Genomic DNA, 16103 nt, shown 5'->3' with positions numbered 1-16103 from the left:
CAGTTTCACAAACTTCACAAAACCATCGAGTTAAAATGACAATATGCATGCTGTACATTTTTAACATGAAGGGCGCTGTTTACTTTTCGGACATTGTAACAAAACCACTCCCAATTGAAAAACCAAAATCAAATTAATTGTTAATTTTAAGCCTTTGATGAAATTCTAGCAATTAATATATGGTGCATATGATACCTAAGCTAATCGTGTTTCAGTCATCCAATATTCCAAAGATCCGGAGACATTACCGCGCTAAGGTTTGTTATATACATTCATGTACAGGTATAAATGATCTCTCTTTATCTCTCTCTCTCTTTCTCACTCCGATCCTCCTTCTCGTCCTCTTCGTTTTTGTGCCCTCTCCCATTTGTTATGTCTTTTGAACCCTACTTGTACACTCTGTTAGTACATTCACTTTATAGGATTAATGCCTCCTGTAATATCCACGTATGTAGTCAATTGTTCTCCCCTCCCGTTCTCTCTCTTTCTCTCCAACTTCCTCTTTACCATCTTTCTATAATCTAACTCAATCTATCCTCTCTAAACAATATCATATGTATAATCTCATTTTCCTCCCAACAGCGGTATTAATCAGTTTTTAGACAACGCACTAATTTATCAATTGGATCTGTTAATCATACCATATGTTTAGTTACACTTTGCAAATTGTATTTATAATATTTCCTCGTATAGGATTTATCTTTGTTTCTTGTGTTTTTTATGTATTCAATTTGAATAATTTAGTCTCTTAATATATTTTATATCTCTTCTTTTTTTTACAGGGCCCTCATGGATAGCAGTTTGTGAAACTGGAGAGGCTAAACCGTTTGAAATAATAAATACATGAATAACATTTCCAATAATCAAAGAGTTGGGACTGCCCACCCTCAATAAAAGACGGGAGAACAATGAGCTGGGACTGAGTCTGGTAAGAGAATGGCTATCATCAAACTTTCAACACTGGCTTACTTCCTTGCGCTCATGTTTACATTTGCATTATTGCGAAATATCCAAACGTATTCCGATTGTTTTTGTTGTGGAAAAAAACAAACTGCTGATAACAAAGTGCTTACCCAACCTCATTTGGCTCGTGAATGCAAGTAAAATAGTAACGATCCAACAACACCTTTGAATGAGGGACTATTGATTGCGGGGACAATACAATGATCCCACCTGTTATATGTAGATATTTGTTTGTTTGTTTGAACGTGTGATTTTAAATATATCGTGCAATATAATTAGGTAAAACAATTTTCACAGCAGTACCACATTATTCTCTGTTTAATACGTTCATGTCGCGCTTTTGTAAATTATCTAGTGTAAATTCGAGTATGATACACAACATATAATCTTAGATTATAATAACATCTATACAATCTTCACACCATTCAGGCCCTCCTAAAAATTCGGAAGTTTCTTGGCCACTTTGACGGCTTATGATATTTTCAATATTTGTACACATTTTAATTATCAAATCTTTGTTTAGAATTATATTTCCTTTTGAACTTTTTCTAAATACTTCGAAGTTTGATCACAAATGCAATTATTTCTCTCCTTTGAATTTCAAATTGGGTTTTATGACTCATGATATTATTTGTTCTGTTTTTGTTTTTTCTTGAATTATTTGAACCAAACAGTGGTCAAGCTATCCTGATTATCAGCGGGTGTTTGTATAAATTTACAATTCGCATTATTGTATTCTATGTATTTCTAAAATGTGAATAATTCAGCCATCGACTACTAATCGCGTATTGTATTATACCATGAGTTAAATTTATAAAAAGGTGTAACCTATTAATAGGTGTATCACCATGTCAACATCCAAACCACAGAGTGTGCTCTTTAGTTCAGGTTGAGTTATATTCATTACTTTATATTCCAATGTATTGGCATACATCTATTTCCCAATAATCATTTAAAAAAGATTTAAAAAAACATACTTATCGTCCTTTGCGATATTGAAAAATATCCTTTAATGACGATTGTTCCTGGCAATATCCTCCAGAGTGATTGGCTGAAACTCATCATCAATTCCAGGTTGCCAAGCAACGAAGAGAGTAGATGATGTCGTCTGGTTTTGATCGACGGTGAACTAATAAGGCGGATCGGGAATCCGTAATTAAAAAAAAAAACACATTGACTCCTACGTTACTGTAACTGAGTTATAAGCTCATTACCTAGGTTTTACAGTCGTTACAGTATTATACTGTTCTCATTTGTCATCTGGCATTATCGATTGCAAAGCTATGTACCAGGCAATGTGTCTTCTAAACAATATGACATGCATGTACCTTGCTCGATAGTGAAATATTTACCAGAATATAAAAAGATTATAGTTGCGCTGTCGTTCCCAAGCCTTGTCTTAGCCAAACATGTATAGTTGCCATCGTCTTCTGCCGATATATTAGAAATAACCAAAATGCTCGACCTCAAGGTACTTTCATGAAGAAGAATGTGGTGAAATTGGGTGCGAGTGCTGTTGTTAAGTTCTCTGCTTTTCGAAAACCATCTTATTGAGGATAGGGGTCTGCTATCTGATGTACATGTAAGAATGGCATCAACGCTCTGGTCATCACTGGAAACCCGACGAACAGAGTAGTTCACAACGACAGGAGAATCTGCAATAATGTATTCAGAAAAAAGGTAAATGGGTTTGGGACACAATAAAGCAATGCTCAGGAATAAATAATTTGTGATCGTTTTTCTGATTAGCACAAGTGCATACAAAATGTAATCGTTACCAATATATTGTAAGGCTAACGGGTCAGCACCATGATCGTAACATGCAACTATTTATTTCTCCAGGAGGATGGTATCCTTTGGCATTGATCTAAAACACGGCTGATATTTCATTTAAGAATTACAGAGTTAGAAATGTAACACAAGTTGTTATTAGAAACAAGAAAAATATTCAAACCAGTTGATGTTTGCAAAAGAAACAACGTAGTTTTGTGTGTTCAAGATAATAATGGGAAAGTAGCAATTATCGCCAGCTCAAAACAAAAAGGACACTTACGTCGGGTAATGTCAATGGTTTTGATATCCTTTTTTTAGCAGCGGGGCAACGTAATGTACCTGCCTCGTAAGAACTACATGATGGGCGGGTTAGGCTGACATAAATACAACTTACAGAGAACATTAAGAACCGAACTGATCTTCCAAGACTTTTTGGATGCAGCGTTTAGTTGGAAAACTTGACAACCGAGGAGTTTCCCGTGATCGTCTAATGTCGGTGTAAAATTTAAAACACTTATGGCATTCATTAGAGGACGTCTATTCCTCGAAGACTGTGTTTTAGAATCTTTGGTGACGTTCTTTGATCCAAGGTACCATTGGAAAGTTGGTGCTGGGTAGCCGTTGTTTGATGTGCAAGTCACATTTGATGACACTCCGAACTGCAATCCTTCTGTTCCATTTAGGTAAGGAGGATCAGGGGGTCCTTGCAATAATCAAAGTGTATTTATGATGTAATTATTATGTTAGATTACAAACCCCAGATAATTGCATATAACATATAATTATACCGATACAAAAAACAGGTCTTGCCGATATTATGAGCAGCAAAAACCTATGTACGGTAAAAGAAATAACTCTTATTCTGACACAATAAATGAATTATGTTGATGTCAATATTATTTTGTCTTTAGCTGTCACGAATGTTTGTCAATAAATATCTACACAATTTTCACTTCATTCAACTATATGGCTGCATAATAGTTGAAGCATGGTATGAGTACACCCATTTATTCAAAATGTTAAAATTCGCATCTGGTAGACATCGAAGGAATACTCACCATAGACGATAACCCTCACTTCCGTTTGACGTTGGTTCATACCAGCATAGGCCACACATCGGAGAAGTTGTTTGTGATGCCACCTTTTTGGAATCAACTGTAGAGTAGACTGGGTATCACGTAAACCTTGGTCGGCCTCATTCGTGGTAGACGTAGAGGTCGTGCGACCCAGGTCGTAGTCCGAACCAATGATCCATGATATGACGGCCTTAGGGCGAGACCCTACACTCTTGCAGTTGAATGATGTTGTCAAGTCTTCAAAGACCATGACACTTCTTGTTCCTGCTTCGTCGATAGTCATTAGATCAGATGCGGTGATCCGTAGGTTAGTTGGCGAGACTAAATGAGAGGAGAAAAAAAAATACCACAAAAAGGCATGTAGACATTTTTTTTTTCTTTAGGTTGATGTTTTCTGTGGAGAGAGGGAGAGACTCATTTGAAGTAACGTAACGGAATAATCATTAAATTATATATTTCAGCAGTCGGAAAATGTAAGTATTTCGTCTATTATCAAAATATTTAGCGGAAATCATGTTTTAGGTTGAGTTGAATGTTTCATCCATTTCAGACAATCCTCACATTTAGATGCCTTTTCTGTTGGGCAGAAACACACACTTTGAGCAACCATAGGACGAATTCATTAGTAGAATAATTACCTTGAACATCCAGACGGATGAACATTTGCAGCCCACTATCCAGCTCCCGATGCGAAGCCATACAACGCAAAATCTTTCCATCATCCTCTCTCGAGGGATTTACAGAAACGACTCTTTTAGAGGTATAAGCTTCACCATGAACAGCATTATACTGATCGTCCAGTCGAATTTGTACTTCTTCAGGAACGTCCCACTCTAGTTCTGCAGGTGGTCTTGCGTCTTGGACTGAACATGTGAGGTTGTGGGTTCGCCCAGATGTGATGCTCACGGATGCTCCATTCTGGTATCCATCCTCAAACCGAACGTCCATGATGGATAGCAATTTAGGAACAGCTGACAAATAATCAATATACAGTATATATATTATATAAATATATGTACCATTAAAATGTATGTCTTGTCAACCTGGTTGTTTACCAAATTCTAGGACCATTTCGGAAATAAACAAATTAATAATACCACAATATCATATAATTTGTAAAATGCCATAGTTTGGATTTTCCCCGTCAATAATCGAACTCAATATATACTAATAGTGGTAAAAAACCAATTACAGTACTAGTAATCGACGACGCTACACATGACATTCATTTACATTGTAATTTCGCACACATCACAACCCGATTAAGCTCTATAGAGTAATGTAAGCAAACATTACCTGATATCAGTACTTTCAGTACACTTCCACTGGTAACTGAATCATTCGATGTAAAAACCAGGCACCGATATTTACCGCTGTCATCCACCGTTAAATACCTAATAGTTAAATTTCCGGTAGAAGAATCTGTCATCAAACTGTACTTGGACATATCCGATACATTCTGCTCGTTTCTGCATCCCACCCCTGGACATCTAGCTAGGATACTGTTATTCCAGTCCATCCAAAACAGTTGGCGATATGTCGACGGGGGCGTGAGAGAGCAGGCAAGTGTTATATTCTCACCAACGACTGGGAGGATTTCTGGGTTCTGAATACGAGTATACACGCTCATCTCATTTGTCTTAGAAACGATGAAGGTGAGGAAGAGAAACATTCGAATACGTTCGTCCATGTTGTTATTACGTCTCATTTCCTTGTATATTTCAACTTAGGAGGTGCGTTGCATGAACTACCCTGCTACCTAACAGAATATATGGAGAATTAAACAATGAGCGATGTGCAGTACAGGTTAACAACGCCTGAATGAGTGGACACAAAGTAAAATGGCTGATATGCTTATTAACTTCTCTCTTGCGGTTCGAAAGTGAAAGCAATGTATCTCTCTGAAGAAAATTAATAGGCTGTCAGCTACAAAAGATGGGGGGGGGGGGGATTCCGAAAACTTACGTTACTTATCTTTTTCGGAAGTATGAGATGAATTGTTATTATGAGTCAATCATTGACTTTTCCTCTTTGTTCTACTTCTAACTTTCGATGCTGCCATTAAGTTGTATACAATTGGTAAATATATTTATGAAGAGGAATACAGGGAATGATATAAAATGTTGTACTTTGCACAATGGGAGAAGTGTTTGGGGATATACGTATTATTTCTCACCTTTTTGACATTATCCTTTATTTTCTGCATTTACTTCTTAACTGTTTACGTATAGAAGCCAATATTATTATAAACATTATGTTTTTAAGAAGGTTTTGAATATTCCACCAATTCACAAATGATTTTTTGTTAAAGGTGACTGTACTATTAATTAATCATCACTCATATGTAAGTAGGTAGCGAGTCTTAAGAAATATTTGTGCTTTGTTTGATTATAAGTAATGTTATTGTTGTTCACATTAAAGTGGGACCACTCATGTATATTGTGTATATAAACGATATAATGAACGCATCATCCGTTTTGCCATTTATTCTCTTTGCTAACGATAAAAAAAGTGTTTTGCTCACACAATAACATTGACACCAATGAATACATTTGATTGGTACCAAAGGAGTCCTGAAGGGTTAAATGCAATGATGTATCTCTAAATATGAACAAAACTCATTTTATTCCCTTCAACTACCCAATTGCGCACAGAAATGAAAATATGACAATTGGCTTATTGATTGATAAATTGCCCAAAGAACAGAAGCGTAAATCTAATGTTATCGGGGTGATTATTGATGAATTTCTAACATGGAATGACCGTTTGGATTATATTCAAAGACTATATCTAAAAATGTAAGAATTATTTGTAAAACGAAACAGTTATTTACTCAAAAGACTTTGTTTTTATTGTATAATACAATTGTTATTCTTTACTTATTTTTAAAATGTTTTACCAAGTTTTGCGATGACAAAACTAAATCTTATTCATTTTTTGGGGATTTTTTTTTTTTTTTGCACCGGATCATTCTTTTTTGCAAATTCAAAACTCTTATTTCAGAAGATGAAAACATTAAGTGTTTTTTAAATCAACGCTTTGCAGGTTGCAATCTTTATGTTAAAATACTACGATAATCTACTTCCTCAAGTATTCAAAAACCCGTTTGTTATAAACAACACAGTCAATTCTTATCCGACACGAAACTCTAAGAACTTTCATTTGATAAACCCCAAAATGCTAATTGCGCATAAACCTATACAACACGAGTGCCCTGACCTAGGGAATAGTCTCCCAATAACTGTTAAGTCATGTCCTACAATAATTTGTTTCAAGGCTGCCATAAAGCATAAATCATTATCAGCATACAAGTCATAATTTGATGAGTGCTCCAAACACATGCACACGCGCGCACACACACACACACACACACTCGCACACACATTTGCACATGCAAATACATAAATACGAAGATAAATCAAACTTTCAACAAAAGACATACACTTGAATAATAAACATATTACACTTAACACATTTGATGTTATTCCTGAAAAAATGCATTCAATTCATTATGTGGCAGTTATATTTAATTTGTTTTATTAATATGATTATACAATATGCTATAAATTTAGTCGCCCATACAGGTTCCCCTTCTAAGGCCTCCATCAAGTTCAAGTACTAGCTCAAGATGGCGGTCTCCTACTTTCTTTAGATTTTAAACATGTTTGGCAAATGCGTCCATTGAAAGATAGAATTATTTAATTGATTTATATTATATGATTAAACACGTAGTTAGTTTTTTTTGTATTTTGTAGACCATGCATTATCGATAGTCAAACAGTTCAGACAGCCTTTTCCGCTTTACGTCTGACAAGGCCTTTCTTCCCATCATTTAATAATTGAATAATATTTGCCTAAGGAAATACAAAGCTATATCGATTACAAAGAAAATATACTTATCTCACAAAATTAATTGTACGTTTTTTTTTATATGATTGCCATTTCTTCTCCAAATGTCACACTTCTTATCATTTGCCCTCCATACTATTTCCATTAAATAAATTTCGAATTTGTTTGCCGGTAATGTTACATTTTCTTCTTTATGTATATCACACATATCCGGGTGTGTGCCTGCAAACGAGCGTATGGTGCGGAAGATAATGATACCGATACATAACAGATGGACAAATAGGTGGGACTCGTCGATTCGAAAGCATGGTCACTCCATTGATTCCTTGAACTTAATCATGTGTGTCGATAGTTTGTTCAATTAAGGCCCGGTCACACAGCCCTTTACGGGCGTATCGCGGCCGAATCACGGCCAAAAATTTCTGCCCGTGAAGCAGACGCTGTTGGACGCGTTGAGGTCGCGATAAAGACGCGATACAGCCGTACTTTACCCGTCGTTACACGCGGTAAGAAATTCACACGCGGTTGGCCGCGCGAAAAAGTTTTGGGCTGCCCAAAAATTTAGACCGCGGGTAATCGCGGGCGGTACACGTGGTACACACGCGGTAAAGACGCGGTACAGACGCGGAACGAACGTGCTAGGACGTGCTACGGCCGCGGTTAAGACGTGGTTACACGCGGAATTGGACGCGAAATTTTAGCGGGTAATCGCGGGTGGAGCACGGTCATAGCACGTTTGTTCCGCGTCTGTACCGCGTTGTTATCACGTGCATTAGCGTGTGTACCGCGTGTAAGCGTGGTAGGCCGCGGTACCGCCGCGCTTCACCCGCGATAAGGACGCGGAACAGTCGCCGGCGTCTGTTCCGCGGGCATACCACGGGTAAACCGCGGGTATAAGCCAATTTTGCACATTTTCCACCACGGGCAACCGCGGGCAAAAAAAAATCGCGAAATTTTACCCGCGATACAGACGCGAAAGGCTGTGTGACCGGGCCTTTAGATCCAATTGTGACGTATTTGATGTTGCATCCTGGTTGCCAGTCAACGAAGAGAGCAGAAGATGTCGTTTGATTTGATCGACGATGAGCCAAGAAGGTGAATCGGAGATAACGGCATTTTAACGTTAATTAGTGGTAAGCGTAAACGAAAAATCAATGGAGACTATTCCTTCAATTCATTGATTTTGGATCTTTAATCATTTCGAAAGATAGAAGATTTCATTATTTCAATATTTTTTATTTGGAAGCAAGCAAAAATTCATTAAATGAAAAGAGAGAATCATATGAAGAGATACAAATTACTCTAAAGATACAATGACAAATATAGTTCTACTTACGATTAAATGTGGAGTTGAAGACTACACTGCCGAAACCATACCTGGACACAGCTACGCATTCATATTCACAAGGATCTTTGGACAGAGGGTGTTGGATCACCACTTCGCTAAAAGTCAGCGTTTCATATTCTGGTATATTCTTGGAGAATGTTATGCTATGGGTGTCGTTAGACAACTGTGTGCCGTTACAGAGCCATTGGAAGATAACAGCAGGTGGATTGGCGTCTGAAGTACATGTCAACACGAACCCAGTACGCACTTTATTTGATGTAAGCCGTCGAGAGGAAACAAACACAATAGGGTCGTCTAGGTCATAGAAAACAAAATTGGAAATCAGTTTTTAGAAGAGGAGATAGAAAACAGAAGGATGGATAACGAATGGGAATGAGACTTGGGATTCAAATTAAGGTAATTGGGGTGGGACTGAAAGAAACTTGTCAATGTATAAACAAATGAACGTATAGCCTATTTCTTTGAATGTTCCTGTTGTAAGATGGGAAAATGCAAGGGGAGTGTAAAGAATGTCAAAAAAATTACAAATATGTATATATACAAAAAGATATGTAGAATTAAAAAAAAAAGCCAAAGCAGGCGAAGAGTCTTCATGATTGTTGGTGAACGCGTAATCAGACCAATATCCTACGCAGTTTTAGAAGATTCTTTATAATGATGCCTTTACCAAAAGTTGAAATGAATATTAAAACTCACATGATATGTTTAGAACCATGCTATCATTCACTGACTGCATTGACGGTGTTGTAGGTTGAACTGCCTGACAGAAAAGATGTTTCCCATGATCTAACCTCTTTGGTATGATGGTAAGGGTGCTTTCAGCATCATACCGATCATCTTCATTCATTGAAGTCTTACAAGACGAATCGTGTGTCACATTTATTGAACCGATGTACCAATGGATGAGCGGAGCAGGGTACCCATTAACAGCTCTGCAGCTTATATTGGTTTCTATACCTTCCTGTAGATCACCGGGGGTAGATATGTTAACATCATCTGGTGAGCCTTAAAACATGAATAAAATGAATAATTATGTGTAAAGCCTTGAATATGTCATTTGGTAAATTATATTGTCATTTCAACATTATCTGTTGGGCCTTTACAATGAAATGAAATGTCTGGTTTTGGGTAAGGCCTTGATGAATGAAATTGTTATTTGGAGAAAAGAATTATGTGCTCACAGACGTAATATTTAATTAAAAGGCGAGGAGAAAATCGATGTATACAGTGATAAACGTTCACGTTTTCTCTCCGTCATAGCTGACAATAACTTATCAATGATAATGACTCATTTAAACTGGATAGATAACGAGGCATACATATAAGAATTTTCTTTATGTTCGTAGCGAAAATAAGGCCTTACAGTAGATTAGATCCATACTGACAATGCATTTTCACACCGGGGATATTAAAAGGAAGATCAAATGATGATATATTGAAAACTCTAAACTCACCGTAAACGATCAATTTGGCTAATGATACATGAATAAAGTTTCCGTCCAGAGATACATAGCACTGAATGAATATTCCATGGTGCTGTCTCATTGGATGTATTGCAATGGTACTTTCGGTGTCAAACAAAGTTCCATCTAAAGAATTAGGATACTTTGAATGGTTTGAGCTTCTGGGAATACTATTGTTGTCAAGAAGAAGAATCAATGATAGTTCAACAGCTGGTAATGATCCAATACTTTTACAAGTGATTGAAGTGGAGGAACCTTCTTGAACGTGAATGACTGTTGACCCAGATTGGCGTTCCGTGTTATCTCCACTTTCAAAAAGAAATATCCTAGACGGCTGGACTATATAAAAGAGAGAGGGTGAGAGAGAGAATGTGAAAATATATTTTTAAATTGTGTAAGAAACGCAAAATAATGTTTCTTGTTATCTCCAGTTATTTAAAGCAGCATGATTGTTGGTAGAACCTCATTACAGAAACACATACTATAGCAAGATATATAATTCCTCCAGAAAAGCGTTAGCCAAATATTTCTCTGTAAGTAAACATTACGCTTAAAATAATAGATGTGGAACAAAGGTACAAATACCTAAAGCAAAATAGACGATTCAGTATTTGATATCGCCCCATTAAGTTCCAAGCTGAGATCTGGGTGGAGCACTTGATACAGGGTAAACACATGAATTCGTGGGCTCACTTAACTGACATTGAAGCAATCTGTGATTAACGAGATTACACTGCTGGGCTGTGAGAACAAGAATACACGTTGTACTTGGTAAGTGTATTTATTACCTTGCACCTCTAGGTAAACTGAACTCTGACTGTTACTTTGTAGTTCTGGATGTGAAGCCACGCAGCGGAGATTCTTTCCTTGATCACTCGTAGAGGGCGTGATTGTTGCTGTCCTCTGAGAGACATAGCTGTTGTCTTGTACGACATCAGACTGATTTTGAAGAACAACCTTCACACCATCTGGTATACGCCATTCCAGTACTGCAGGAGGCCTTGCCCCGTCTGCTGTACATGCGATGTCGTGTGGCTCTCCAGCAGTTACCGTTATATTTGGGTTGTTTTGGTAATAACCGATCGATCTCTCATCAGTGATACGGAAACTAAAGGGCGCAGCTGTCGACAGAAAAGGGAATAGTCACGATGAATAACGTTCTTTTCCTTTCTGACGGTGATGTTCTTTATTTTAATAATTTCATCAATTACTCTAAACAAACTTTCTACGATTACGATTTTAAAATTAGGCAATACAGTTTCACTTTCTTTTGACATTGTTCCTTTCGACGCAATGTTTAGACACACTTTTTAAGTTATTAAGCTTTTAAAGTTGTCGTTTGGACAATATTTTCAGAGCACTTCGTACAATAATAATATTATTTGACTTTTTGGTATGTATCCAGCTAATCACTTGCCCGTCTAATATCTTGTGAAAAATGTGAGTCTTCCGTTTGTATTTAAGCTTCCAAAAGTAATATTTATGTAAAACACAGGACAAGAGAAGTTTGATTTATAATTTAATCAGAAGTACACCCATATATCATGCATTAGCCTCATGTTATTTTTTACTTTTGCTGTGTTAATTCATTATAATGAATAGTACACCTGGTGGCAATGGTGTCACTTGCAAGCTATTTGATCCTGGATCCTCGACCCCAAATGTACTGCTCACTGTGCACTGGTAGTTGTCCCAATCATTTATGTCAAGTTTCTTTAACGTTAAATTTCCACTGCTAGTGTCTGCAATGAAGCTGAACTTCGATGGTGAAGGAACGGTAACCCATGTACAATCCCTAAACGGCAGACAAGAGTGAGAGGCAACCACGATATTATTACTCTTAGCCCAAATTAGCCGCCGATTTCTTGATTGCGGTGTGAAAGTACAGACTAGTGTGAAGTCTTCCCCGATGATTGGAAGAGAATGGAATGTCTGAATAGACACTTCAAATGCATGGTATCCTGTATGGGTGAAATAAAACATATTCCAAGGAAAATGTACCTGGTATTTTGCTAATAGCACGCATTGGGGGTAGCACAAGTCCACCCATTGAAGAGGCACTGGAATAACGGGGAAGGAAGGAGGCACTGGTCGTATTCAAAAAATGAAATGCGAATTTATTGATTAGGAGGAGGGTGTGGGAGATGCTCTAGTCGTATTCTTTTCTTGTCATTCCTCTTTGTTCTCACTTTGTCTTTCTTGTAATTGTTTCTCGCCACTTGATGCGGCGTTGCTTCCAGTACCGATCCATATAGCTACGTCACGGATCAAATACATACTGTGCTAAACACATTAACGATAAAAGACAATGGCCCAATGTTACCAGTGTATTATCTAACTTGCCCGATTAGTTTTCAATACGTGCTTGGCATAGAAAGCGATCAGTGCTAACGTGATGCACGACAAAGATGGGAGTCGCTACAATTCTTCTGTTAGTTTTCTTTACGACCAGGTTTGTTGCCATTGCTATACAATTGTTGTTATTTGATAATTTTACTAACTATCTATTTACTTCCATCATAACATCAAGATAAAAACGAAATAATTACGGATTACGAGTGACAACATTTGGAAAACATGATTTCAACGACTATCGGTTTGTGTATTGACATTATACAATTGTTACATCTCTCTAATTCTCCAACTGGGGTAAGTACGAACAAATTTTATCATGAATGAAAACTTACCAGATTTGGAGATGATAACTGCGAGAAAAAGAAGAACATTTGCACAAATCGCCATCATTATTTGGAAATCGAATCTTGCCATTCGAAATTTTATTTGACGAGCTTTTATATAACATTAGTGATGATTATGCACGTGAGCAGACAGTACCAAATGAGTAAATGCTTTAGAACTAGACCATACTTTGAAGAAGTCGTTAGTGATTTATATTGTTATAAGTGAAACGAATTTCACCGTCTGCTTCCGAAACCGATTCAGTCTTACAAGCTTCACTAAGCCATCAATTTGAAATGACAGTAGGCATGCTGTAAATGTGTGAACAAGAGGGCGCTCTTTCTCTTCAGACATTGTGACAACATTACTTCCAATTGGAATGTATGAACAAGAGGGCGCTCTTTCTCTTCAGACATTGTGACAACATTACTTCCAATTGGAATGTATGAACAAGAGGGCGCTTTTTCTCTTCATACATTGTGACAACATTACTTCCAATTGGAATGTATCAAAAGGACGTTCATTTCAGAAGTTTTGCCTTAGGTTTTTGATGTTATTGTTATTGTTATTGTACGGTAAGTATTAATACCTTAACTTATTCGTGCTTTCATTCACCTAATATTGAAAAGTTCCTCGAACACAGGAAGCAACGTATTTCATTTCCCACCATTTCTAGACTAGAAAGCTTAAAGACACTAACGAAAAGTTGTCCATAGGCTTTTGATGTAATTTTAGCTGTTAATATATAGTCCATACGATACCAAATCTCATTGCGTTTCAGTGAAATAATAGTCAAACAAATTGAAATGCTTAGTTGTCCTTTTATATGTAATATGTCTCATAGGTACCATGTTGACTTCATGTCCAAGTCAGTTCCGAAGAAAATTAAATCAAATTTGATTTACTATGTACCTTCCTCATAATGCCCTATTTCGATATAAGTGATGTTGTCTGGTAAAACTTCATAATAGGCTCACAATAATGATCATGGGAGCACATTCAAAAACCATTATACCGTAATTATATAGGCCTTACAGTGGAAAAAACATACACTCAAGATGGCAAGTTCATAGATTGAGCGACGTTCACAAATGTGTCGATGGAATGGCCCCCATTATTTATGCCAATGTTTCACTAAACCCCAGTACACACACGATCAAAACCCCACTGCCTCCCTTGAAGAAACGGGTGTATCCGAACTTTTCAATACTCAGGTTCGAAGCAATGAAATATATTAAAGGCCAAACAGAGACTATCCCCACTACTCAACTATTTTAAATCAACTTTTGTATAAATGTTGTTATGCTATTCGGAGACATTACCGCGTATAGAATTACTATATCAGTACAGGTATAAATGGTCTCTTTTCTCTATGTCCCTCCCTCTCTCATTCTCTCATTTTCAGTTTCCTTCTCTTCCGCTCCCTTTTTCTACCCCTCTCCCATTTTCCATGTCTTTTGAACCCTACTTGTACACTCTTCTAGGACATCCACTTTAGCGTACTCATGTTTTTTTTTAATGACCTCGTAGTCAATTATTGTCCTCTCCCCTCAACCTCTCTCTCTCTCTCTCTCTTTGTCTCTTTCTCTCCCACTCCTTCTTTACTCTGCGTCAATATATCCCCCTCAATTTTGAACGATTTTTTTGTTTGAAGAGGCAACCATGCTAAAATAAAACTTTAAATAAATAAATGAATACAATTCCCAATAACAAACAATATTAACAACATTTAGACTGCCCACCCTCAAACTTTCATCACATGTTTGCCTCATGCCTCTTCCGCTTCGTGGTCATTTGTTACATTCCTGATCATTGCGAAAGGTTTAAACCTATACCGGAGTTTTTTTTTCACAAAATTTGGAGTGCAAAATAAAGAAGTGCTCTTCCCTACACCATTCGGAGCGTGAAATGCAAATTTAGAGTAAAATTAGAAAAAATCCCTTAATTACTTCGAATGAGGAAACATTGATTTTGAGAAGGATACAATGGTCTCAACTCTTGTTTTGAAATATTTAGTTATTAGTTTCATTAATGATATTATAGATCTGTCGTGAAATAAACTTAGGTAAACAAATGTCTCCCAGCAATAACCCATTATCCTCGGTTTTCTGTGTTTATGTCGCCATATGTGTCACTAACTTAGTGTTAACTACATTATTATACAGTCTTCGATAATAATACAATATGTACAACATTTCACTCAATTCAAGCTTTGCAGAAAATCTGATTGTTTATTGACCACTTTACGAATCATAACTTTGCAAAACGTTTTTTTTTATATATTAAAATACTCAATCGTTATTATTAATTTTGATAATATTCCCTTTTGATCTCACTCTAAATAATTTTGATTTTGAAAAGCGAGCTATTATTATTATTATTATCTACCAGCAACCCCAATGCTAGACAGAGAGAGACAAATACAAAGGGCGAGGTAGAGAGTGTGTGAGAGAGAGAGAGAGAGAGAGAGAGAGAGAAGGGAGAAAGAAAGGGAAGAAGAGGGTGGATAGAATGGTAGGAATGATGCACCTAGTTTATCGATTACAAATGCAACAACCTTTCTCCATTCAATTATGAAGTACATTTTATTATTTATATTGTCTGTTCTATTTGGTTTTATATTATTTGACCCAAAGTAGTCTATGCACCCTGATTATCATTTGGTATTTCATTCGCATTTTTGTATTCTATGTATTTGCAAAATTTAATTGGTATATGTAAACAATGCAGCCAATGACTGCTAATCACTTTCTGTATTATACCATGTATAGATAAAAAATAAAGTACAATCTTATAATGAGTCAATCACCGTGCCCGCAGTCAATCGACAGAATGTTCTATTTAGTTCATGTTGAGCTAATAAGCGCAGATATCTGCCACTGTCTTTCATCGTTAACTTCATAATAGTTAAGTATCCAATGGAAAATCTGCCCTAAAACTGTATTTTAATAT

General features: G+C 36.7%; 1 protein-coding gene across 1 annotated transcript in view; it reads right to left on the bottom strand.

Annotated features, from left to right (window-relative positions):
* Nucleotides 1-5502, bottom strand: part of LOC105439585 (synaptogenesis protein syg-2-like) — a 36615-nt gene extending 31113 nt beyond the window's left edge. Inside the window, exons 1-3 of the mRNA XM_030978553.1 lie at nucleotides 5394-5502; nucleotides 4451-4783; nucleotides 3795-4133 (exon numbers count right to left, since the gene is read on the bottom strand). Coding sequence (XP_030834413.1) covers nucleotides 3795-4133; nucleotides 4451-4783; nucleotides 5394-5502 — 781 coding nt within the window. The remainder of the gene's footprint in view (nucleotides 1-3794; nucleotides 4134-4450; nucleotides 4784-5393) is intronic.
* Nucleotides 5503-16103: the final 10601 nt, after the last annotated feature.

Source organism: Strongylocentrotus purpuratus, unplaced genomic scaffold, assembly GCF_000002235.5.
Source record: "Strongylocentrotus purpuratus isolate Spur 01 unplaced genomic scaffold, Spur_5.0 spur5_scaffold_1, whole genome shotgun sequence".
Classification (NCBI taxonomy): Eukaryota; Metazoa; Echinodermata; class Echinoidea; order Camarodonta; family Strongylocentrotidae; genus Strongylocentrotus; species Strongylocentrotus purpuratus.
This window is presented reverse-complemented; position numbering and strand designations above follow the sequence as displayed.